Genomic DNA, 27353 nt, shown 5'->3' with positions numbered 1-27353 from the left:
TTGCCCTTCAATTTGAGGTTTTAGCTTCTTTTGGGAAATGTTTTTCCAGACATTCTAACGTCTTGGAACCATAACTATTTTTTTCCTATTCTAAAAAAAATTCACATTTGAGAAGCAGACAGTATTTCTCAATCCATGCCTTGGTAGAGTAATTGAGGGAAGTAGTGGGGTCCTGTGTGACTGACTTGCTGTATTCACCTCTCCTAATTCCAGTCATAGATCTTTATCACTTTGACACCAATGGTGTTATCCAAGCCAAAGAAGAGATTTGCTACTTTCTATATCTCTCACTCTTTTCTTCCTTCTTCAACATAGTCTTCATAGGACTCCTAACATGCTCAGGAGGAAATTAAATATTGTATGTACAGGTCTGAAAACCTAGGGACAATAAAATCTGCTAGTTTAAAGTATAGGCCTTGAATCTAAAACAAAAATTAGGCAATAATGAAACCACATTCTTGGAGGAAGAAGATTGGGCTCTTAAACAATTGTAATGTCATAAGCAAGTGGGCCTCCAATGGAAAATCCCAGGTAAAAAGACACTTTTTCTATGCTTCTGCCACTTCTAAGTTGACCCAAGAAAGTGGGTTTGATAGGTATTGTGATTTTTTCATTGATTCCATATTCAATATATAAACAATTATATTCAGCCCGTCCTTGTAAACGAAGCAAAAGTTCTTGGACTTTTACCTCCTTCCACACATCTCCACTCTGCCACAAAGAGTTAATATCAACTGTCGTTTTAAAACATTGATCAATTTTTCCTTTGTGAACAAGTTTGTTCATATTTTTACCTTTTCCAAGAAAGAAATATGCAATTGGTTGCTTTGTGTGATGCATATGTTTGTATCGACCCTTGAAAGAATTTTCCAGTGATTGGGCATATGCTTCCATTTTTTTAGAATGTTGATCTAGTTGCTGGTTTTCTGGCCAGAATAAGAGAGAAGCTAGGAAATAAGGTTCTGGAAATTGACAATTCATTCCTCTTTCTTGTAAGACTTCTCGAAGCTGATCTTTCAGTTTTTCAACTGACTTGACTAAGTTGGAAGTAGGTTTGATACAGGAGAGAATGATGTTGGCCAAGATGAAATTTTGTTTTACCTGTGAGTGGATTCTGACAGCATCATGTTCTAAGAGAAAAGTGTATTTGTTCACTATAACTTCCATGGTGCTTACAGCATCTTTTTGATTTTTGGTGAGATACTCCAAGAGCCCAGAAAACTTGTCTGCTTTTAAAGCTACTAGGCTTTTCCAGTATTGCTCTACTTGAAGTTGCTCACTGAGCTTTGATTCAAGAGCTCTATTTTGTGATTCCTCAAAGGAACAAAATATGCTTACATACTTCTTAAAATGTGCAACTACCTTATTCCGAATTTTGCTCTCTTCTTTTTGCTTGATATTGTTCCTGGGTTTTAAAAGGACAAAATAGTCATCAAAGAAATCAAAGGATTTTTTCAAAGAGAATTGCAAATTAGTTAGATAAGGAATAAACTTCTTAAGAGCTAATTTATATGCATTATTTGAATCTCCTGGAATATCACACTTTCCTGTTATAAAATTAACCATATCTCTTTTAGATAGTTCATTTTTATTGTCAAAAAATGGAGTGAGCTGGAGAATCTGAATTGTGTAAAGTCCAACTTCTATCTCCCCTAGATAACCAGCTGTATTATAAGTATCATACCTCCTTTTTGACTTCTGACACAAACTTTCCTTCACTTCATATTGTCTGTCTTCACTTTGCCATTGAGATTCTTTGAATGCATTTGAGGCATGCTCTGCTAAATCCAAAAGTTCAGTCAGATCATCAACTGAAATGTTCCTGCTTGTTCCATTAGCCTCTAACCACCATCTTATTTTATTTTTGTAGACTTGACCCAGTGTATCTGAAATATAAGAATTGTCAGGTTCTATCTTTTTTGCTTGTTCTGCCCAACTTAGAGCATTGCTAAAGTCTTTCTCTTTAATATAGAAATGTCTTGACAAGGCTTGGCAAATGAATGCATTTGGCTTGAACCGATCGATACCTTCAAGCAATACTGCTTTAACTGCTTCATTTCCTTCATCTTTATGTAATGCTTCAATAAATGGGGAAAACCAATTTCCTTTTTCACTTTCATTGCGTTGTCTTGTGACAAGGAGTGTTTGCATGTCTTGGAGAAATTTGCTTCTCCCCATACCAAGATCATAGAACACATTTTCTCTGAGCATATTCAGCATAATTTGACTTTTATCCAGCTGATAACTTTTCTTCAATTCTTCCAGCGAGAGATTTGCAATCAAAGGGTGAATGATACGCACTCCACAGTATGTCCCATATTCTATTACCTTTGTTTTTATCAGAAGTGTAGAGTAGGTGCCCATCTTGTCTTCAAATTTTTCTGGTCCCCAGAAAGTCTTCTTGTTTCCAATTCCTAAGTAATTTTCACAGTGTTCTAGTGAAATGATGGTGTCAGGCACATATGAATTAAGAAGAGCCAGAAACGAAAAGAGCTTTGCTTGGTTGGTGGAAATACTCTGTCCTTTCAGTATGTTCCTGACCACATTTTCTATGTACTCTTTATTAAAATTGGTTTTCAAGATCATGAAGGAATAAAAATCTTCAAAGTTTTTGTGTTGTTCTTTGATTTCTTTCAATTTATGCTCAAAAGCTCTCTGTTCTTTGCCAGATAATTGGTGTATTATGGCAATACTGTCTGAGTTCATTGCACTTTTTTTAGGATTTTGTGATCTCATGCAATTTAGGATAATCACTAGAGGTTTCTCATATTGAATGTGCTTTTTGGGTATAGCTCTTTGAATAGAGGCCTGCAGAAGATAAACGTTGTCCTGCTCTTCAAAATCATCAACAAGGAGCAACACAGGTAAGTATTCCTGACGGTCTGTTTCCCCCATGGTGATTAAGTGGGCTACCTGTTCCCCAATTTCCAAAAAATCCACTGTTTTGTTTTTCAGAACAGCACATCTGAATTTGTCCCTTAGTTCCCAGAGAATATGCATAGCCAAAGTAGTTCCCCCACAACCTGGATGATGATACAGATGAATAATTTTGGTACACATGGGTTTAGAAAAATCTGCACAGTTTTCAATCATTGTTTTAAGTCTCTCATATTTATCCCTTTTGACAAAAGGGGAAGAATAGTTTTCAGAAGAAAAGTAGAAATTCCACCATGATACTTTGCCACCTCGATAGAAGTCTTCCTCTTTTGATGCTTTGAATTCACGGAATTTATCTTTGTCCTTCTCTATGTGTGTGCCTTCACATTCATTTTCGCAGAGAATTTCTAGAGCTGTCATGATATCTTCCTCTTTTTTCAGAAGGACAACAGATGAACCAATGGATGGCAAAAGTCTCTTTAAAGTCCGAGTCACAGATTTTACTTTAAGGATAGTGCCATTTATCTCTTCAAGGCTCAATGCAGAAATACATTGGCTTGAAAATTTATCTTCCTGTCTTATTAATATTGCTTCAAGTAGATCTTTCCATTTCTGAAATATAAGTGGGTGGACACAAATGCACAGTATGTTTTCCATTCCTTTGAGATCTTGATAGAAAGTACAAAAAGTCGTAATGAGGGGGTCTCTTGGGTCATCCACGGAGGAAAGTAACAGAAATACCACCAAAAACTTCCCTCTTGGCATTATGTCTTCGCGTGTGAGAAATGAAATCAGTTTCCTGACATCAGAAGCTCTTTCTCTTTGCCAGGAACTTGAGTCTAAGGGTTTATATTTTTCAGCGTCAAGGTCTAACCTGCCATTGCAGAAAATCCAGCTGGGTTGCTGGTAAAGATTCAGAGTAGAGATCTTCTCATTTGTGGTTTTCTCTTCTACATAGAGATCTGGAAAGTGAAGATTTACTATTCGGCTTTCTTTGTAAGTTTTGACTACTCCGTTGCTCCCAGATTCAGGATCGAACTCCAACACAGCAAACCATTTAATTTCCTTTAGGAAATCCAAGTGCTTGGTTTGATCTGGATGACACTTATTTGTTACAAGAATGTACCACTCATAGTATGAATTATCCAGAAGATCCTGATTTCCTGTTAACAGTTTAACAAGCTTTGGTCCCTCTCTCTCTTTCTCTTTTTTATTTGTTTTTGCTCTGTGTTTTCCTTCTTCTTCTCTCCTGGTCTCTGCCAGTGTTTTTAAATCTAATCTGAATGCTTTGAAATCAACTTTATTTTTTATGATGTTCTTAGAGCTGCTCCCATCTCTCACAAAGACTGAGAATTCTGGACTTTGTTTCCATATTCTGTTCTTGTAAATCTGCATTTTAATCTGGAAGTAATGATCTTCACATTCAGCGTATTGTGGAATGACATCCACTTCAATAACAAACCTGTCAGATAGGGTACTGTCCGGTAGTAAAACCTTCACAAATCTTGGCGCTCGGATGCACTTCTTTGCTTGTTGGACCTGATGAACTTCAAAATACTGGTGTGTCATCTGATTGAAGTGGTCAATGAGGGCTTCCTTGGTAACTCTGGTGAGTGTCACGCCAACAATTTTTCCATGGGGTTTGTCTATGACTCCCAAATGAATGGTGCCATTGGTACGTGAATTCATACAAGCTGAAGCGAATCGAAAAATCTCATTGCTAAATTTCATCTTAATATCCTCCTCTGTGGCTGTTTCTGTATTTGTGAAGCTTTTGAATTCACGTACTGGATCAATGAGATTGCCTGGTCCTGTTTCAGGAGGAAGACTAAAACCCAGTTTGTAACAATATTGATTATTGGATTCATCAAAAGGGTATGGTGCGCATGTTATTTCCATGAATGGGGGCTTTTCCTTTGTGTCTTTTATTTCATCATCTGTGAGCTCCTTGTTTAGTGAATCAGGACCTTTGGCAACTGTACTCATTGCAGAGGCAGTAGCCATACCTGGGTTCCCTTTATCCTTTTGTTTTTGCTTTGAAAGTTCACTACTTTCCTTCTGCATCAAAGTTGGTTCTTCAGGAGAATTCATTGTACCGCCTTGTTTCCTTCTAGGTTTCTGAACAGAATCTTTAAAGGAAGTTTTCTGCAATTCTTTGGATAGTTCTTCTGTTCGGATAGCTGGTCCGTGTGTTATTCCCGTATCCACAAGATAGTTTTTCTTTAATCACTTCAGGGTTTCTCCATCCATATCTTGCGCAGTCAAAATTTCCCTGTGTTTTTAATTAAACTTATGACTTTCTAGCCACTGATTTACATTCTCTTTTGTCCAGTCATCTGTATTTTCTGCGAAGTCCAGCTGCTTTGCCATTGATACCTGTATATAGAAAAAGAAAAACTATTTAGTATCTTTAAAAGCATCCATTTAAAACAATCCATTTCAATAGGTAATATACTTGTGTGTTACAAAAGTTCAAAGGATATGACAACTAATGATCTCCTCAGAGAAAATGACTATTACCAGTTTCTTGTGTATCTCTCTGAATAAACACCACCAAAGACAAATACATAAGTTCTCTTTTCACATAAATGGTAGCATACTATACATAACTATCGTCATCTTGCTTTATTCCGTGAGTATATTTTGGAGATGCCTCCGGCCAGTATATATGTTGATGGTTCATCCTTATTAATGATTTTTTTTTTGCTATAATATGTATTGGTTGTGTTATTTAAGAATATTCAACTCTGTTTTAGAAAATAAGAGAAGAAAAGGAGAATATTTGAAACTAAGTATAGAAGCAAGTAGTTTGTGAGACATATATATGATAGATGTAGATAAAGTAAATCAAGCATAAGACTGTGAGCATAGTTAGGAAGGGATATAAGGGCTAAATAGACGGTAAGTATTCATAAGACACACGGGAAGCACTTTATATTTTTGCGGTCTTAATAGAGTCACCAGAATGGTGACACTCATTCTGATCATTTGTGTCCTTTACTCAAGAAACATAAATTAAATCCATAGTAGCCAATCAGGTTAATTAATAACCTATAGCTGTGGCCAGGCAGACTTACCCCTCTATATCTCTCTGATTACAGCAATTGTATGTCATTGATCCGGGGCCTCTTCTCTCTTGGAGCCCTTTGGGATAGACCTCAATTTTGGTTCTCAAAATTATACACTCAGTGACGAATGCTGACACCGTAGAGAAGAAGGCAGAGGATTTATTAACTTGCATAACTCAGGTAATGAGACCCTTCTACTCTCTTGTAACCTCTCTAAGGTGTGGTGCCTGTTTCTCTCTTTTTTATTGTGCATTTGAGTGGATTTAATAAAGCATATACTTCAAGATCTTAATTTGAACCTTGACATCCAGGGTAACTTTCTGAGTAGTGAACTTGGAGGCTACTTTTATATCCAAGTAATTTTTCACATAATAATTGTTAACAGCTAATTTACATGAGGTAACCAAAGTAGAAACAGAAAGTAAAATGATGGCTACTAGGGCTAAAGTGGGAGAGGGAACGGGGAGTTGTTGCTTCCTGGGAATAGACTTAGTTTTGCAACATAAAACAGTACTGGAGATCTGTTATACCACATTATGAATATACTTAGTATTGACAAATGGGACACTTACAAATGGTTAATATGGTAGATTTTATGTTATGTGTTTTGAATCACAATTTAAAAGACAAAAATGATAAATACAAGCAGGCTGCTTACTTTTTAAAAAAAGGAATAATGACAATGACTGACTAGCTATATTAGGAACAAAGACAGGGAAAAAATGACATTTTACCTAAGTGCAACTGAAAATCCTGGAATATACATATATATATGCAAAGTGCATAATGTATATATTATGAAAGGCAAAGTATAACAACCATCATAAAAAATTCAGGGAATGGTCTCAGCAGCAGAGTAAGGGGGCAAGGCAGTCAATTAGTAAATCTGAAGATAGAACAATACAAATTATGCAACCAGAACAACAGAGAGAAAAATAGATTAATAGAAAATGAACAGAGTCGGACTGTGGGACTATAAAAAAGGATTTAGTATCTCTGAAATCGAAATCCTTAAAGAAGAGTTAAGATAGCGGGGCTGAAAAAATACTTGAAAAATTAATGCCTGAAAATGCCTCACCTTTTGCAAAAAATTAGGAATCTGAATAAACTATAAATAGGATAAACTAAAAGAAATCTAACAAGGACACATCATAGTCAAACTTCTGGAAACTGAAAGCAGAAAAGAATCTTTCCCCACATAGGAAAGACAAGTTGAACAGAAATGGATTTCTCATTAGAAGACATGGAGGTTGGAAGAAAGTAGCAAATATTATTCAGATGGTGAAAGAAAAAAGAACTGTCAATCCAGGATGTTATACTTAGCAAAAAAATTCTTAAAGAATATTTAAATAAATAAATATATTCAAGGATGAATAAAAATTAAGAGAATTTGTTGCCAGCAGACCTACTCTAATATAATGGTTAAAGGATGTTCTTTAAACAAAAAGGAAATGACAATAGAAGGAACTCTGGAACATTAGTAAGGAAAAAAAGTACACAGTAAGTAAAAATATTGGTAAATACATTAGTCTGTATATCTTCAGCTTTCTAAGTTACGTTTGATGTTGATATGGTTCTAAAAGTATGTTATGGAAATATTTAAGAAATTATAAGAAATAAAGTAAGGTGATATTAAGGGAATTAAGGTTTCTATACTTCACTCAAACTGGTGAAATAACACCAGTTACAAGGCCTGTATATATAGTGCAACATCTAAGCAACTACTAAAAAAGCTACACAAACCAATACACTCAAAGACACTGTAGAAAAAAATGAAATTGTAAAACATTTTCAAGTAACTCACAGGAAGGCAAAACAATAAGACAGATAAATAAAAAATAGAGAGAACAAACAGAAAACAAAACAAAAAAGACATGAACTATGAATGCCCTAAATACAGAAATTAAAAGACAAAGTTCATAGAAGATTTAAAAACATGTCCCAACTATATCCTGTTTACAAGACACTCACTTGAAATATAGTGATACAGATAGGCTGAAAGTAAATGTATAGGTTAAGCTATACCATGCAAATATAAATCAGTAAACACAGGAGTAGCTATATTAATGTCAGATAAAGTAAACATCAGAGTAAAGAAAATTGTCAGAGACAGAGAGACATTATATATTATATAATGATAAAATGGTGAATTCAGTAAGATGATACAGTAATCCTAAAAGTGTATGCACCAGACAAAGAACTTGCTAAATGTGTGAAGCAACTACTGACTGAACTTTTCAATTTAAAAAAATCAAGAATTATAGTTGGAGACTTCAAAAATCTTTATCTCAACAATTGATACAACAACTAGACAGAATAATATATAGAAGAATTCAATAAAACCATTAACCAACATATTCTGAACCACACTTATGGAGCACTTCACCCAGCAATATCAGAATACCATTGATTTTTTTTTTTTTTTTTTTTTTTAGTCAGGGTCTCACTCTATCTCATTCTGGTGGGCAGTGGCATGATCACAGCTCACTGAAGCCTCAACCTTCTGGGCTCAGCCAATTCTTCTGCCTCAGTCTTCTGAGTAGCTGGAAATAGAGGAACACACCACCGTGCCCAGTTAAGTTTTTTTGTAGAGATGAGGTTTTGCTATGTCACCTAGGCTCATCTTAAACTCCTGGGCTCAAGCACCTCAGTCTCCCAAAGTGCTAGGATTATAGGCATGAGCCACCACACCTGGCCCAGAATAATACCATTCTTTTGAAATGCCTAAGATGTATCACATTCTAAATGATAAAGTAAACCTCAACACATTTAAAAGAAGTGAAACATACAGAATATGTTTGCCAACTACAATGAAACCTTTATAAAGAATGTTAACAGAAAGATAAGAGGAAAATCACTAAATGTGAAACTACACACTTCTAACTAATTCATGGGCCAATGAGTAAGTCTTAAGTGAGATTTAAGAAAATATGCTGCAATGAATAAAAATATAACATATTAAAAATTTGTGAGATACTAGTAAAGCAGGGTTGAAAGAAAAATTTACAGCAATAAATGCACTTATTAGAAAACAGGAAAGTCTCAGAACAAGAATCTAAGCTTTTACTTTAAAAACCTAGAAAAAAGGAGGAAAATAAATCCAAAGCAAGCAGAAGGAAGGAAACAAGAAAGATAAAAGCAGAAATCAGCTAAATTAAAAACAGGAAAATAAGAGAAAAATCAGTGAAACAAAAATCTACTTCCTTTAAAAGAACAATAAAGTTAACTTTTGCAAGACCAACAATAAAAAAGAGAAGACACAATTTACCAATTTCAGAAATGAAACAGTGAATACCTTTCAAACCCTGCAGAAATAAAATGGGCAATAAGAAGACACTATTAACAACTTGACATATATATAGTTGACAACTGAAATAAAATAAATTAATTCCTTAAAATACACAAACTTCCACAACTCACTCAATATAAAATAATTTGGATAGTTCTATAATTTCTAAGAAAGTCAGATTTGCAATTTTAGAAATTGCCCTAAAAGGAAAATCACTAGATCCAGACAGTTTCACTGGAGAATTCTACCAGTGAAAAAAATTTAAATCTTTTAAAAGTCTTTTTAAAAATTTTATTTTTATCTATTTTTATTTTAGATTCAGGGGTACACATGAGTATTCATTACATGGATGTATTGTGTTGTGGTAGGGATTGGGTCTCAGGTGACCCACCCCCCAGATAGTGAACACTGTGCCCTGTAGGGAGTTTCTGAACTCTAAGCCCCTCCTCATTCCCCCCTTATTGGTGCTCCCAGTGTCTATTATTTTCATCTTTGTGGTCATTTAGCTCCCACAAATCAAGGAGAACATGCAGTGCTTGGTTTTCTGTTTCTGTATCAGTTTACTTAGGATGATGATCTTCAGCTCCATCCATGTTGTTGCAAAGGACATGATTTCATTCTTTTTTATATAATGACCTCTGCTCCTTAGGGTAGATCTCTAATAATGAGATTGCTGGATCAAATGGCAGATCTTCTTTTAGTTCTTTGAGAAATCTCCATACTGCTTCCTATAGAGATTGTATAATTTGCACTCCCAACAGTGTATAAATGTTCCCTTTTCTCAGCTTCCATGCCAGCATCTATTGTTTTTTGATATTATAATAATGGCCATTCTGATTGGGTAAGGTGAAATCTCATTGTGAGATTTGTGGTTTTAATTTGCATTTTCCTGATGATAAGCAATGTTGAATGTTTTTTCATATGCTTGTTGTCCATTTGTATATCTTCTTTTGAGAGATGTCTGTTCATGTCGTTTGCCTACTTTTTAGTGGGGTTATTTGCTTTTTCTTGCTGATTTGTTTGAATTCTTTGTAGATTCTGGATATTAGTCCTTTGCCAGGTATATAGTTTGCAAATGTCTTCTCTCATTCTGTAGGTTGCCTGTTTGCTCTGTTGATTATTTCTTTTGATGTACAAAAGTTTTTTAGTTTAATTAACTCTCACTTATTTATTTTGGTTTCAGTTGCATTTGCTTTTGGGATATTAGCCATACATTTTTTGCTTAGGCCAATGTCCATAAGAGCTTTTCCTAGGTTTTCTTCTAGGATTTTTATGGTTTCAGGTCTGATACGCAAGTGTTTAATCCATCTTGAGTTAATTTTTTGTATATGGGGAGAGTAGGGATTGAGTTTCATTTTTCTGCATGTAGCTATCCAACTTTTCCAGCACCATTTATTAAATAAGGTATCCTTTTCCAGTGAATGTTTTTGTCTTCCCTGTCAAAGATCAGTTGGTTGTATATATTTGTATTTATTTCTGAATTTTCTATTCTGTTCCATTAGACCATGTGTCTGCTCTTGTAGCAATGCCATGCTGCTTTGGATATCACAGCCCTGTAGTATAATTTGAAGTCAGGTAATGTGATGCCTCCAGCTTTGTCCTTTTTGCTTAGAATTGCTTTGGCTATTCTGGTCCTTTTTTGGTTCCATATGAATTTTAGGATTGTTTTTTCTAATTCTGTGAAAAATGATGTTGGTAGTTTGATAGAGATTGCATTGAATCTGTAGATTTGGGTACATATTTTAATAATGCTGATTCTTCCAATCCATGAGCATTGAATTTTTCTCCATTTGTTAGTGTCTTCTGCGATTTGTTAGTCTTTCATCAGAGTTTTGTAGTTCTCCTTATAGAGATCTTTCTCCTACTTGGTTAAATATATTCCTAGCCTATTGGCTGCTATCATGAATGGAAATGATTTCTTGATTTGATTATCAGTGTGGTTGCTATTGGTGTATAGAAGTGCTACTGATTTGTGTGTGTTGATTTTGTATCCTAGAAGTTTACCAAATTCATTTATCAAATCTAGGAGTCTTTTGGAAGAGTCTTTCGGGTTCTCTAGGTATAAGATTATATAATCGGCATACGGAGATAGTTTGATTTCTTCTTCTCCAATTTGGATATCCTTTATTTATTTTTCTGGCCTGATTGCTCTGGCTAGAACTTCAAGTACTATGTTGAGTAGTAGTGGTGAAAGTGGGCAACCTTGTCTTGTTCCACATCTGAGGGAGAATGTGTTTGACTTTTCTCCATTCAGGATGACATTGACTGTGGGTTTGTCATATACAGCTTTTATTATTTTGAGGAATATTCCCTGTTTGTTTTGCTAAGGATTTTTATTATTAAGAGATACTGGATTCTACCAAATGTTTTTTCTGGGTCTATTGAAATGGTCCTATAATTTCTTTTTAAAATTCTTTTATGTAGTGGTTCACATTTATTGACTTGTATTTGTTGAACCAGTCTATGCTTCACTGGAATAAAACCCACTTGGTCATGGTGTATTTTTTTTATGTGTTGTTGAATTCGATTTGCTAACATTTTGTTGAAGATTTTAGCATCTAGGTTTATAAGGGATATTGGTCTGTAGTCTTCTGTTTTCATTGTGACTTTTCCTGGCTTTGGTGTCAGAGTGATAGTAACCTCATAGAGTTAGTTAGGGAGGATTCCCTCCACTTCAATCTTGTGAAATAGCTTCAGTAAAATTGGTACCAGTTCTTCTTTGAAGGTCTGATAGAATTCATCTGTGAGTCTATCAGGTCCTGGACTTTTATTGTTGTTGTTGTTCAAGGACTTCTAATTACTGTTTCAAACTTGCTATTGATCTGTTCAAGGTTTCTATTTTTTCCTGATTCAAGGTTGGGAGTTGTATGTTTCCAAGAATTTATCCATTTCCTCTAGATTGTATAGTTTATTTGCATAGAGGTGCCCATAATAGTCTCAGGTGAGTTTTGAATTTCCATTGTATCAGTCATAATATCTCCTTTTACACTTCTGATTGAGCTGATTTGAATCTTCTGTCTTCATTCTTAATCTAGCTAATGGTTTAACAATTTTGTTTATCTTTTCAAAGAACCAACTTTTTCTTTCATTGATCCTTTGTATTTTTTAAAATTTAAATTTCATTTAGTTCTGCTCTGATTTTGTTATTTCTGCTACTCTTGGGTTTGATTTGTGTTTTTCTAGTTCTTTGCAGTATGATTTTAGGAATTGATATGACCTTAAGCACTATAAGATTTCCTCTGAGCAGTTTTGGCTGTTTCCTGGAGGTTTTGATAACATATTTCATTGCTGTCACTCATTTCAAGGAATTTTTAAGTTTTCATCTTGATTTCATTGTTGACCCAAGGCTCATTCAGGAGAAAATTATTTAACTTCCATATCTTTACAAGTTCTTCTCAGAGTTAATTTCTAGTTTTATTCCACAGCAGTCTGAGATGGTGCTTGATATAATTTCAATTTTTTTTTTTTTTGAGTTGGAGTTTCACTCTGTCTCCCGGACTGGAGTGCAGTGGCCACTCCCGGTCACTGCAGCCTCGACCTGATGGGCTCCGGCGATCCTTCCGCCTCAGCCGTCCAAGTAACTGGAACTACAGGTGCATGCTACCATGCCCGGCTAACTTTTTGATTTATTGTAGAGATGAGGTCTCGCTAAGTTGCCCAGGTGAGTCTCGAACCCGCAGGCTCAGGCAATCCACTCACCTCAGCCTCCCAAAGCGCTGGGATTACAGGCTGAGCCACCAAGCCCGGCTTGATTTCAATTTTTAAAAAATTCATCGAGACTTGATTTGTGGCCTATCAGTCTATCTTGGAGAATGTTCCATGTGCTGATGAGAAAAATGTATATTCTGCTGTTTTAGGATGAAATGTTCTGTAGATGTCTGTTAGTTCCATTTCCTCTAGAGTCCTGTTTAACTTCAATGTTTCTTTGGTGACTTTCTGCTTTGATGATCTGTCTATTGCTGTCAGTGAACAGTCTCCCACTATTATTGTTTTGCTCTCTCTCTCTCTCTTTTTCAGGTCTAGTAGAATTTGTTTTATAGAACTGGAGATTCTGGCATTAAGTGTATATATATTTAAAATTGTTATGTCTTCTCATTGGATTGATTCCTTTACTATTATAGAATAGCCATCTTCATCTTTTGTTTTACTGTTGTTAATTTAAAGTCTGTTTTGTCTGATATGAGAATGGCTATTCCTGCTCATTTTTGGTTTCCATTAACATGGAATGTTTTCCCCCACCCTTTTACCTTGAGTCTGTAGGAGTCTTTGTGTGTTAAATGGGTCTCTTGAAGGCAGCAGATATTTTAATGCAAAAGATTATATTAAGATAATGAAAAAACAAGCAAAAAACAGGGAGAAATGTTTTGAAAGTCACAAAAGACTATTATCTAGATAAAAATACTCAAAACTCAAAAGCAAAAACTGGAAAACTTGCAAAATAAATATATGTTACTGAAGAGAATATATGAATGGCAAATAAACAAATTAAAAGATGTATCAAAATCAGATGTGGGGAAGCTGGATCATTTATATCTATATTGCTGGTGTGAATGTAAAATGGTGTAGCCACTCTGGAAAACAACTGAGTATGTTTTCAAAAAATTGTAAGTTCAGAGAGGGGAGCCAAGATGGCCAATGGGGTATGGCTGACCAGCACCTCTCTCACAGAGCAGAACAGGGAGGACAATCCCAGTCATTGAAAAACTCAGGCAGCTCCAGCAGACTGGACAGAGGTAGCACCCTGCATCCTGTGGAGAAATCTTGGAATGCATAGGGAGCAGGGAGGAGAGAAACCAGGCAGCCTGCATTGGAGCAGGGAGGCCCCATTGGAGCAGGGTGCCTGGCTCATATAGAATTTGCAGTCCTGTCTTGTACACGAGATGGGGTGAGTGCTCCTGACATGGTCTGTAACAGTTCACCTCCCCCTAGTCACCTGTGGATCTTTAGACCCATGCAGGAGGAGGCCTAATTAGGGCACAGAAGCATACTGCTGGAGCCCACATTGAACTTGGAACACATCAAAACATCTACTGTTAGTCAATCCCCAAGAACACATTCCCTGCTAGTGATGCCGGATAGCTGGCTCCCAGACTGGAAAAGCTCACCTGCTGGTGCACATACTCAGTGCTCACCACCAACTCTAGGTGGCCAGTCCCTCCCCTGGCCCAAAGGGCGAGTCCTGCCATGACAGGGACCCTGATGCTTCTAACTTCTGAATGTGGCCATTGGCTGAGGTGGGAGTTCTATGAAAGGCACCTGGAGGCCCTGTTTCCTGGCAGGAGCTCTTCTGGGCTGCGAATGGCACTAAAAGCCAAGAGTGCTCCCAGTGGCCAGGAGGTCAATTTCCCTATCCCAATCCCTACAAAGAACTCACAACTGGTGGTCAGAAAACAGTCTGGCTGGCCTGACAAGAAAAACTTTGAGTTCTGAGCTCTTCCCAGCAAGAGTGGCAAAGTGGGAGTAGCTGCCACTTCTCACTCACTTTGTGACCTATTTTGAACAGCAGAAAAGGTCCTAGGACAGCTAGACTGTATCCACTACAAAACAGCAAAATTTAAAAATAGTAAAAAGAGAGGAGCTAGTCTTCTGAAAGTTGAGGAAGTACTAGTGGAAAAACACCAGCAATTCTCAAAGTCTTAAAGAAGCAACACCTGCAAAAGCACCTCCCAGTCCTCAAACAATGGAACCAATCCAGAGCAGCCATACTTGATACCAGACACAGAATCAGATGATGGATGGCAGAAACAGTTAAGGAAAACCACAAGATTTTGGAAGCCAAGGTTACCCAGGCAATGAAGGCGGTGCAGGAAATAACAGTTAAGCAGGTCAATATAAGAAAGGTCCAATTTAAAATCCTGGAAATAAAGAATTCCTTTATGGAATTTCAAAGAATAATGACAGGCCTAGGGAGTAGAATCAGCCAGAAGAGGAAATAATCTCAGAACCTGGAGATCAAAATATTGAACTAACCCAGTCTGACAAAGATAGGGAGAAAAGCCTCAAAAAGAATGAAAAAAGTCTAAAGAGGTGTTGGGTTGTGTAAGAAACCAAACCATTTGATTAGCACCCCTGAAATGGAAGGGAAAACTGAGAACTCCCTGGACCAAGACTTCCAAGAGGTCGTCTATCCAAACACAAGAAATTCAGAGAACTCCTGCAAGATATTGCAAGACTATCCACAAGACACATAGTAAACTGTCTCCACAAGGTAAGCATGAAAGAAAATATCCTAAAGGCAGCAAGAGAGAAGGGTCAGATCATCTACCAGGGAAGACCCATAAGAATTGCAGCAGACTTCTCAGCAGAAACCCTGCAAGCCAGAAGGGACTGATGTCCCATCTTTAATGTTCTTAAAGATAAACAATTCTTACTAAAAATTTCCTGTCCCACCAAGCTAAGCTTCATCAGTGATGGAGAATTATAATCTTTCCCAAACATCCAATTTCTAAGAGAATATGCCACCTCCATACCAGTCCTTCAGGAGATGCTTAAGAAAGCTTTGAGCACAGACACAAAAACAGCTCCACCCATCACAAAAGAACAGGCAAATACAGAGATAGCAGAGCATATAGATCATCTACAAATTTAAAAAGGAGGAGGGGAGCAAAGTAATCTTGTAAAGGCATGAAGATAGAGATAAACCCTCACATATCAATGATTTACTTGAATGTGAACAGACTGAATGCACCACTAAAAAGTTGTAGAGTAGCAAACTGGATAAAGAAACATTATCCAACATTCTACTGACTCCAGGAAAACCATCTCACTGCAAAGGACACCCACAGGTTCAAAGTAAGAGAATGGAAAAATATCTTCCAGTTAGATAGAAAACAAAAAAGAGCAGGGGTAGCTACTCTTGTGTCAGACAAAACAGACTAAATCAATAAAAGTTTAAAAGGACATGGAAAGACACACATAATGATAAAAGGCTCAATTCACCAGTAAGAAATATCCATCTTAAATATGTATACACCCAACACTGGAGCACCTGGATTTATAAAACAATTGCCATGTAAACTAAGAGAGGTTATAGACACCCATAAAATCATACTTTAATACCCTGCTAACAGTCCTAGACAGATCATTGAGGCAAAAAAACCAACAAGGAGAATCTTAACTCAACACTTGACCAATTGGATCTATCAGACATCTACAGAACATTCCACCCAACAACTACAGAGTATACATTCTGCTCGTCAGCACATAGAATACACTCTAAAATTTACCACATTCTCAGGCATAAATCAATCGTGAACAAATTTCAAAAGGTTGAAATAATACCAAGCATTTTCTCAAATCTCAGTGGAATAAAAATAAGTATCACCACCAACAAGAGACCCCCTAAACTCACAAACATTTGGAAACTAAACAACATACCACTGAATAACTTTTGAGTCAACATAGAAATCAACACAGAAATAAAAAGATTCCTGGAAACAAATGAAAACAAAGACAAAACATATCAAAAACTCTGGAATACCATGGAAACAGGATTGAGAGGGAAGTTCATAATATTACATGCACATATCAACAAAATAGAGGGATCACAAGTAAAGAGCCTAATGTCACACCTAAGGGAGTTGGAAAGGCAAGAACAATTAAATCCAAATTTCAGTAGAAAAATCCTGATTACTAAGATGAAGTCACAATTGCAAGAAATAGAAGACAAAAATATAGAAAGGATCAACAAGGCAAAAAGCTGGTTCTTTGAAAGGATATATAAGAATAACTGACCACTGACCAGATTGACTAAATAAAAGAGAGAATAAACACAATTAGAATTGAAAAAGGTGAAGGCACAACTTACCCTGAAGAAATTGAAAAGATGATCAGAGATTGCTATGACCATCTGTATTCAAATAAATAAGAAAAGGTAGAGGAAATGGAGGATATCCTGCCATCACACAAACTCCCAACATTGAAACAAGAATAAAGCAAAGCCCTAAACAGACCAATGACAACATAGGAAGTTGATTCAGTTATAAGAAAACTCCCTACCAAAAAAAGCCCTGGACCAGATGGTTTCTCAGCTAAATTCTACAAGACACACAAGGTAGAACTGATATCAATCTTACTGAAAGTACCCCCAACCAATTGAGAAGGAAGGAATTCTCCATAGCTCATTCTATGAAGCTAATATATCCTGATACTGAAAACTGGCAAAGATCCAACAAGGAAAGAATTGCAGATCAATTTCCCTGATGAACATAGATGTAAAAATTCTCAACAAGCTTCTAGCAAATCAGATTTAACAACATATTTCAAGAATCATCCATCATGATCAGGCAAGCTTCATTCCTGGGATGCAGGGCTGGTTCAACATTTGCATGCCTATAAACATAATTCAGCACATTAACAAGTGTGAAACCAAGAACCGTATGACTTTACCTTAGATACAGAAAAAGTATTTGATAAAACCTAGGATCCCTTCTCAATAAAAACCCTCAAACACCTAGGCATTGAAGGACCATTCCTCAAAACATTAAGAGCCATCTATAACAAATCTGCAGCCAACATCATGTATAATGGGCTAAAGGTAGAAGCATTTCCTCTAAGAACTGGAACAAGACAAAGATGCCCACTCTCACTCCTCCTGGTCAACATAGTATTGGAAGTCCTAGCCAGAGCAACCAGGCAGAAGGAAATTGGGGGATCCAAATAGGAAAAGAGGAAGTTAAGTTATCCCTTTCTGTGGATGTTATGATATGATTCTATAACTAGAAAACCCTAGAAAGTCTGTCAAAAACCTCCTCACCCTGATAAATGAATTTGGCAGTTTCAAGAGGTAAAATCAACGTGCAAAAGACAGTTGCATTTCTATACACCAACAAGAAGCAGGCTGAGAACCAAATAAAAAACACAATTCCATTCACAATACCTACAAAAAAGAGAAATACCTTGGCATTCATCTAACCAAAGAAGTGAAAGACCTTTACAATGAGAACTACAGAACACTGCTCAAAGTAATAAAGGATGATACAAACAAATGGAAAAACATACCATGATCATGGATTAGAAGAACCAATATTATCAAGATGTCCATCCTACCCAAGGCAATCTACAGATTCTATGCAGTCCCTATCAAGTTGCCAAGATCATTTTTCACAGACCTGGAAAAAACAATATAGAATTCATATGGAAACAAAAAAGAGCTTGAATAGCTAAAGCAACCTTCAGCAAAAGGAGAAAAGCTGGAGGTATCACACTTCCAGACTTTATTACAAGGCTACAGCAACCAAGATGGCATGGTATTGGTACAGGAATAGACAGACCAGTGGAACAGGACAAAGAGTCAGGAAATAAAAACATGATCTTTCAGCCAACTCATCTTTAACAAAGCCACTCAATAACACACATTGGGGAAAGGAATGATATTTAGCAAATAGTGCTGGGAAAACTGGCTAGCAACATGCAGAAGAAAGAAACTGGATCCCTACCTATCACTATATACAAAAATCAACTTAAAAAGGATCAAGTACTTAAATGTAGAACTTCAAACTATAAGAATTTTAGAAGAAACCATAGGGAAGACCCTCTTGGACATCAGAATAGGCAATGAACTCATGGCCAAATCCTCAAAAGCAAATGCAGCAAAAGCTAAGATAGATACGAGGGACCTTATCAAAAGGAAACATTTTTGCACAGTGAAAGATACCACCAAGAGAATAAAGAGACAACCCACAAAATGGGAAAAAATATTTGCAACTAGTCAACAGAGAAATGCAAACCAAAAGTACAATGATATACCGCCTAATACCAGTAAGGATGGCCTTCATTAATAAGTCAAAAAACAACAGATGCTGGTGAGGATGTGGTGAGGATGTGGTGAAAAGGGAATGATTCTACACTGTTGGTGGAAGAGCAAGCTAGTTCCACCTCTGTGGAAGGCAGCATGGTAATTTCTCAAAGAACTGGAAGTTGAACTTCCATGTGATCCAGCAATCCCTCTCTTGAAAATATACCCAGACGAACATAAATTGCTCTACCAAAAAGACACATTTATTGAAGCCTTATTCACAATAGCAGAAATGTAGAATCACTCTACTGCCCATTGAAAGTGAACTGAATAAAGAAAATGTGGTGCATATGCAGGATGGGATATTATGCAGCCATAAAGAAGTGCAAAATAATGACATTTGCAGCAACTTGGATACAGCTGGAGACCACCATGCTAAGTGAACTACCACAAAACAAAGAACTGAATATCGCAAGTTCTCATAAGCGGGCCCTGATCACTGGTCACATGAGCACAAGGGTGGAATTGGCAAACGTGGAACACTGCCAGGGAAAGGAGAGGCAAAGGAGGGAGGGAGATACTTGGGAGTACACAGGATATCAGGTCCTCTGTCAGGAGTGAGAAGGCCAGCTAGAAACCCAGACTTCACCGGCAGGTAGCCTACTTATGTAGTAAGTGCCCACTTATACCCTACAGCACAAATAAGATAAGATAAGATAAAATAAAATAAAATGTATGTCTAATATTTAAATGTTCAAAAATGTTCAATATATAAGAAATATTTTAAATTACAACAAAGAAATTGAAAGTTCAATTATAATATACCTCAGCAATTGTACTGCTGAGCATTTATCTCAGAGAAAAGAAAACTTACAATCACTCAAAATTCTTTCCACAAATGTTTACAGCAGCTTTATTCATAATAGCCCCAAACTGGAAACAACTTACATGTCCTTCAAAAGGTGAATATTGAAACCAACTATTTTACATCCACACCATGGAATACTACTCAGCAGTACAAAGGAATAGACTATCAATACACACACCAACCTGCATAAATCTTCAGATAATTATGCTGAGTGGAAAAGGTCAGTTCCCAAATGTTACAACCTGTACAATTTCATTTACATAACCTTCTTGGAATGGCAAAATTATAAACATAGAAAACAAATTCGTAACCTAGGTTTGAGGAGCAAAGGTGGCCTGAGGGTGCTGGGTGGAGCTGTGGAGAAGCCGTGTGAGGGGTGCTTGTGGTGATGAAATTGTTTTGTTTCGAATACATACATGGCAATATCTGAGTTGTGGTTTGGTACTGTAATCTTGTGAAATTTTACCAAAGAGGAACCTGGGTAAGGCGTACACAGAATATCTTATTACTTCGTGTACCTGATGTGAATCTACAATGAGTTCAAGTGAAAAGTTTAATTAAAAATAAAGAACTGTGGCCAGGTGCAGAGGCTTACACCTGTAATCCCAGCACTTTGGGTGGCTGAAGTAGGAGGATTGCTTGAGGCCATGAGTTTGAGACAAGCCTAGGTAACATAGTAAGATCTTGTCTCTACAAAAATAAAATCATAAAAAATAAGCCGGGCATAGAGTCATGCTCCTGTGGTTCCAGTTACTCAGGAGGCTGAAGTGGGAGGACCGCTTGAGCCCAGGAGTCTGAGGCTGTGATGAACTGTGAGCATGCCATTTCACTGTAGCCTGGGCAACAGAGTGAGACCTCAACTGAAAAATAAATATATCCAGTCCAGCTTCAATGGACAACAGGGTTGGTTCCATGTTTTTGCTATTGTGAATAGAACTGCAGCAAACATATGTGTGTAGGTATCTTTTTTGTAGAAATATTTGAGTTCCTCCGAGTATATTCCCAACAGGGGAATTGCTGGGCCATATGGAAGGCCAATTTCTAGTTCTTTCAGAAATTGCCAATATTTAAAACCAAACAGTGATAAAAAGGCTACATATAAAACTTGCAAGAAACAGTGTCAACAATACTTGAAGAAATACTTATAGCCTTAAATGCTCTTATAAAAATAGACTGACGACTTAAAAACATCAACTAAATGTCAACTTAGTAAGTTTAAAGAACAACAGAATCAATCAGAAATAAGAAGGCAGGCAAAAATAAAGATAAGTGCAGAAATCTATAAATGGAAAACAAAGTTACAAGACAGAGATTCAGCAAAGTCCAAAAGTTCTTCTTGATAAAGAGTGTGATCAAACTGACACACCCATGAAAAGATTAACCAGGAAGAAAGAGAGAGGTGGCACAAACAAACAGTATTAGACACTGTCAAAATTAAAGGAAGCAGATGCTATTGCAACCAACTTTGCATGAATAAATTGGAGACTACGGTTAATGGAACAAATTCCTTGAAAAATTTAACTTACCAAAACGGACTCTAGAAGAAATGAAAGAAGTTCCACTTCCTGGGTGACATGGGAGACCACAGAAGCCACCGACTTTCACACTGCAATGATGAGGAAAATCACGTCTTGTAAAATGTGTATTCTTGAAGTCATCACAGGGTCACAGATGGACTAGATGACCAGGGCTGGATGAACTGATGTTCTAAGGAGTAAGGTCCCTGCCTCAGAAACTTTGGGGATCTGCTGATTCTGGGCTGGGTGAAGGACCAGACTTGCCTTACTGGCAGGAAGAAACACATGGGGATTTCATAGTCACAGAGGTGAATGTGATGACAGGATTAGAAGGACTCCACAATCCTTAACCATAATGGGGATGCTAAGTAAAACTGCATGGGGAGACTCCACAGCCACCAGAGTACCTGAGGTTAAAGACAGACAATGCCAAATCTGGTGGAGATGTGGAATCAGTGGATCTCTCACTGGGAGGAATGCAAGTTATTTCAGCCACTTGGAGAAACTGCTTAACAGTTTTTTGTGGATATATAACTGCTCTGTGGCTCAGGGATGCACATGAAAAATAAATATCAAAGTACGGACACAGGGAACAACATGGATGAATCACATTGAATGAAAGAAGCTCAGCATATTGTAGGATTCCAGTTATATGCCGTTTAAGCACAAAATTAATCTCTCATAATAGAAATCAGAACAGTGATTACTTCTTGGTGGAGAAACATTTTCTGGAAAAGGGAAAAAGAAAACTTCCAGTGTGATGGAAACGTGGAAACATTTTCTGTTGTTGTCGAGTTGGAGTTTCACTCTGTTGCCCAGGCTGAAGTACAGGACACTGTTACTATGACTTCAACCTGCTGGGCTAGGTGATCCTTCCACCTCAGCCTTCCATGTAGCTGGAACTACAGGTGTGTGCCACCACGCCCAGCTAATTTTTTGATTCACTGTGGAGATGGAATCTTGCTGACTTGCCCGGGCTGGTCTTGAACCCCTGGGCTCAGGAAATTCTCTTGTCTCCACCTCCCAAAGAGCTGGGATTATAGGGGTGAGACACCATGCTGGACTAGAAACATTTTCTATCTTGACCTGGCTAGTGGTTACACAGGGGAATACAATGTAAAAATTTCATCAAGCTGTACTCTAAGATTTGTTCATTTTATGTAAATCAAACTTCATTTAAACAGTCAAAGATGCCTCCAGAATACATGATAAAGTAAATAAACAAATGAATAACATAAAGGAGTTACTTGCACAGAAAAACATGGCGGCCTGGTATAAGCCAAAGACAATGACTTATTCATTTTGGGGATCTGAGGTTCTAGTGTTTTACTAGACACTTGCTGTCACAGCTTCACATCACAAGTTCTCGACTTTTTCGTTTCATCCACTGTGGATTCCTGCTGGGTTCAGAGTTGTCTAAAATCTGACACTGCCCTCCACCAGTGCCCTTCTGTCTAGGCCATCTTCTTGCATCTGTTTGCCAAGTCCCGTCCTCTCTGCCCTTTGGAAGATCATGTCTGGGGTGCCCACACTGCTGTAGCAGGCAGGCCAGAGGCCTCGCACCCGGCCCCCTTGCTCACCTCTTGCTGTCTCACCAACACACATGTCCTGGGGTCCCCTGCCTTCCTCTTCCTCTGTGAGAGCTCCCACCTCTCCTAGTTTTGCAGCCTACTCTTTCCCTAGGTGATACGTCTAAACCCATGAGGAGGCCAAATGGTGAGTTTCATGAAGCAGGTGATTTATGCGGAGCAACACGCCATTACATGTGAAACACGATGCCAGGCTCTCCTATAAGATGGGGACAGCAGGCTGGCCCTGGACATGTGTTGGGGAGAGTGAGCAAGTTCAACAGAAGTGACTCTTGGCTGCTCTCTCTACCAGATGGTGGGCACTTCAGCTGTCACTGAACGGGTTTCACTTCCACACACTGCATCCCTGAAGCCTTGGCTGGAGTCTGGATAGCTGTACCTTTTAATAATTTGTTTAAAACAATTGTTGAAGAAGGTATGCCACCATCTGGAAACATTTATGCCACCATTCATAGGTACTTTACGTATTAATGATTTATTTATACCCTCTCTTGTTCCAAAATGGTTTTTAGATAACGTCAAAAGTTATACAGGATTGCACAAATATTAAAACCCTCAGGCAGATTGGGCACGGTGACTCATGCCTGTAATCCTAGCACTTTGGGAGGCTGAGGCAGGAGGACAGCTTGGGCTGAGGAGTTCAAGGCCAGCCTAGGCAACATAGCGAGAACTCAAGACTATAAAAAACTTTTAAAAATTGCTGGGTGTGGTGGCACATGCCTGTCTTCCCAGCTACTCGTGAGGCTGAGGCTGGAGGATTGCTTGGGCAACAGTAAGACAAAAAACAAAACAAAAAAATCACATACACCTTTAGATGAAGAAATCAAAGGGAAGGCTTAGGAAGTAAAATTGCGTTGCCCTGTTATTTATTTGGGGGAGAAGTCAGACAGAAATCTGGTACTTTTGCCAGGAACTTAAAGCTACTATAATTCCAAGGACTTCCTGTAGCGACCTGTCTGTCTGTCTCTCTCTCTCTATGTATGTCATGTGAAAATATCTGAAAAGTTGACAGAGTTTTGATCCCCAGGAGCTGCTGTTCCTCAGAGCAGGTGGGGGGAGGTAACTAAAATAAGCACAGTATTTTAAGTTTTCACTGTTTGTTCTTTCTGAAGATGCTCTTAAGTCCTGGGGGAATTCATAAATAAAAGTGTCTCTAGTTTTCAACAACATCTTTTATGAAATGTCATGACTCGTTTTTCAATACATATAAAGCAGACCCTTGACACAGCAACACATAGTGTAGAATTTCTAGGCTTAGTGTATTATTGTTTGGGAATATCTTCAATTTTCTAATTATAAAGCAGATTTCTTCCTATTCAATACAATGTTTCTGTAAATAATAATAACAATATTAATAATAGATATTGTGCTTACCCAGGTTGTCTTGCAAATTTCTTCTTCATAAATGAAGGGGAAACCAGCTCTTTTCCCACAGAAAACACCTGATCTCTGTGTTTTCTTCTTCATACGATGCTAGAGAAAAGTATTTTCCGGTTTGAATGAGTGTCTGCTCCTCCTCTGTGTCAGCCTCAACTCAAGCTCTGGCTGACTCAGAAATGACATGATGTGCCTTGAAAGTGGGAGGCCAGGACAGAAGAGCACAGACTTGGTTTCAGTTTCACTTCCCGGAACTGAACTTACAGCCCAGCCCTTTCCGTCTGAGATGCTTTTTTTATAAGTCATGACTATATGCCTCTTCTGGTCTTTTGGTTAAAATCTGAAGGTTTCACATCTTTTCTTTATTTAAGAGTTTCGAGGGCTACAGAGAGCCCCGTTGTTTGTTTACAAACAGGATTGGCTGTCTAAACTGGCCCCCAGGTTTGCTGGTTTTCATTTCCAATCTAGCCTTGTGGACCTCTGGGTGGGGAGTGTTGATGCTGATATTCCACTGGCCTTTGAGAGTGGACATGCTGCCTACTCTGTCTTCTTAATGCGCAAAGGAAGGGCTGGCAGGGACTTCCCTGAGCCCCCCTGTAAATGCTAAAGACCTCTGTGCTAGTTCTGGGCAGCAGACCAGGCTGCTGACCTGAGGGTCACACTGCAGAGATAGCTCTTTTCTAAGGTTAGTGTCAGAGTCAGGTCGAGCAAGAGTGACAAATGTAACTGACATGTTAAAAGCCCTAGCAAGGATTAACATTTATTATGAGTGCTCAATTGGCGTTTGGCTTCCACATCCCACAATTTACTCACACGAGTTTTAGGTGTTTTTTATTTTGAAACAGGGTCTTACTCTGTTGCCCAGGCAGGAGTGCAGTGGCATGATCCCAGCTTCCTGCAGCCTTGAACTCTAGGGCTCAGGCAATCCTCCCACCTCAGCCTCCTGAGTTGCTGGGACTACAGGAATGCACCACTATGCTCGGCTAATTTTTTTATTTTTAGTAGAGATGAGGTCTCACTGTGTTGCCCAGGCTGGTCTCAAACTCCTGGGCTCAAACAATTCTCCCGCCTAGGCCTCCCAAAGTGCTGGGATTACAAGCGTGAGCCACCGTGCTGGCCTTAGGTGGTTTTAAAACATTTATTAGGCACTGACTATGTACCAGACATTGTTCTAAGTGCGTTATGTTAACTCGTTTACTCTTCCACCAGTCCCCTGAGGTACACATATGGACACACATAGCATGTCAGCATCGAGTCTGAGGCTGACAGCTGTGCACAATCTTACCCCCCATGTCTGAGGGAAACAGGTGTTTCAGTTTAATTGATACCCATAATACCTGATCTAATGTTAAAACCATCTGGTATGTTTTCTCACCATCTTAGAAATGGTCGGATGTGGCACTCATTAGAGAATGTACATATTTTTGCCTTATATGAAGCAAACAGTGTTTCAAACTACCGGCATTAGCCAGCAAGGGAGTCTGCTTTGCACACATCAAATGGGCAGTTAGAAATGGAGTACAAGTGGTTTAGTGAACAAGGCAGAGGGCCATCCTGAGAGGCACACAGGACTGTTGTGTCCTCCCCAACAGATCTGCTTTTCTGCACACGGAGGATGCCCTTTAAATATAGCAGGCTACTGTGCACTGCCTGGTAACTCTCTGGGTGTTACGTTCTTTATGGCTGGATCTGTGAATCATACACCATGACTCGTTTTGAATGCCATGTTCCACATTCCTAAGACTGTAAAAACATGCTGTATCTTCCTGTGGCCATTTATAACCAGCTTTTAAAAAAAGCTGAGATGAGGTCTTGTCATGTAGCCTGGGCTGGTCCTGAACCCCTGAGCTCAAGCAACCCTCCCGTCTCAGCTTCCCAAAGTGCTGGGATTACAGGCATGAGCCACTGCCCTTGCCCCAGTCTTTTGGACAAACCTTACTCCCCATGTCTGAGGGAAACCTTAAAGAGCCGCCTCCCTTTGGGAACTGGCTTGTGCCCTACAAGCAGCAGGAACAGCTTTGCCAACCATCCACCCTTCAGGCCCAACTTTTTCACAAGGACTAGGCATGTTGGAACAACAGAGTCTCTGTTGCACAGAATGCAAAGAAATTGGACAGATTCAGAGTGTATATGAGTGTGCTTTATTTACTCAAGGGTTATGTAGCTTAAGGCAGAGAACTTTGACCCTTAGTTTGTCTTCAGAAATTTCTTCCTTTTTGTTACATTTCTCTTTCTTGAGTTGTTTGTAACTTTAAGTACTATTCACATGATTATAAATCCTACATTGGGTGTGCATTTTGTATCATAGGTATTTCCAAACCAAAATGTTAATTATTTCTTCAGAATGATACCAAGCTTCATGTAAGTTTAATTTTTTCCAAATTTAGTGTCTTTGTCCCCCTGGTCATGTGTTTTAAGGCAATACTGAGAGTACTGTTGATATTGAAGAACAGAATGACTGTCCCCAAGGGCTTTGCTGACCTGAAGGGTCCCTGGTTAGCCATCATTCCCGAGATGTAGTCCTGGGCTCTAGGGTCCTCAGCAGAAGCCAGCCTGGCTCTCAGATCACTCATGCACATCAGATAATCCAGAATAATACTGTCCTTTCTCAAATAAAAATGAAAAAATAAAACATTTCAAGTTGTCGGAAGAGACATCCCAGAGTGTCATTTTTTTTTCCCGTTCCTACTTAACTTCAGTAATAAACTGAATAAATAAATAAATAAATAAGTCTACAGGTCTGTTTTTTGTTTCCTGTTTCCAATGTGATAGTTGGTTTTCCAACCAAAGGAGAAATAATGTTCTTATGCAAAACTATATCAACTGATATCCTGCAATATCCCTACTGTGAAGAAGTATTGGAAGAGGAGTAAGCAACACTGAATGCATGGACAGAGAACTCACAGCGATGGAGGGCTGACTGTGCTGAAATGAAACCCCCACTAAAGTGTGCAGCTTGAATGGAAGGATTTGACTGCTTGAGCCTAGGAATTGGAGACCAGCCTGGGCAACACAGTGAGACCTCAACTCTA

At 38.2% G+C, this 27353-nt stretch overlaps 1 protein-coding gene across 1 annotated transcript; it reads right to left on the bottom strand.

The window, feature by feature from the left end:
• Positions 1-360: 360 nt before the first annotated feature.
• Positions 361-24419, bottom strand: SAMD9 (sterile alpha motif domain containing 9). The gene is made up of 2 exons (XM_008064267.2): positions 24319-24419; positions 361-5253 (listed from the first exon to the last, which is right to left on the bottom strand). The coding sequence occupies exon 2, from the start codon at positions 4966-4968 to the stop codon at positions 481-483; it is 4488 nt and encodes a 1495-aa protein (XP_008062458.2). The 5' UTR covers positions 4969-5253; positions 24319-24419; the 3' UTR covers positions 361-480.
• Positions 24420-27353: the final 2934 nt, after the last annotated feature.

The sequence above is a fragment of the Carlito syrichta genome, unplaced genomic scaffold (genome assembly GCF_000164805.1).
Source record: "Carlito syrichta isolate Samal-C Ts95f unplaced genomic scaffold, Tarsius_syrichta-2.0.1 Scaffold307254, whole genome shotgun sequence".
Taxonomy (NCBI): Eukaryota; Metazoa; Chordata; class Mammalia; order Primates; family Tarsiidae; genus Carlito; species Carlito syrichta.
The sequence above is the reverse complement of the archived record's forward strand: the minus strand, read 5'-3'. Positions and strand labels throughout refer to the sequence as shown.

Bases quoted from the DNA above. Each gene is read 5' to 3' on its own strand.
- SAMD9 (XM_008064267.2), bottom strand. From the start codon at position 4,968: ATGAATTCTCCTGAAGAACCAACTTTGATGCAGAAGGAAAGTAGTGAA.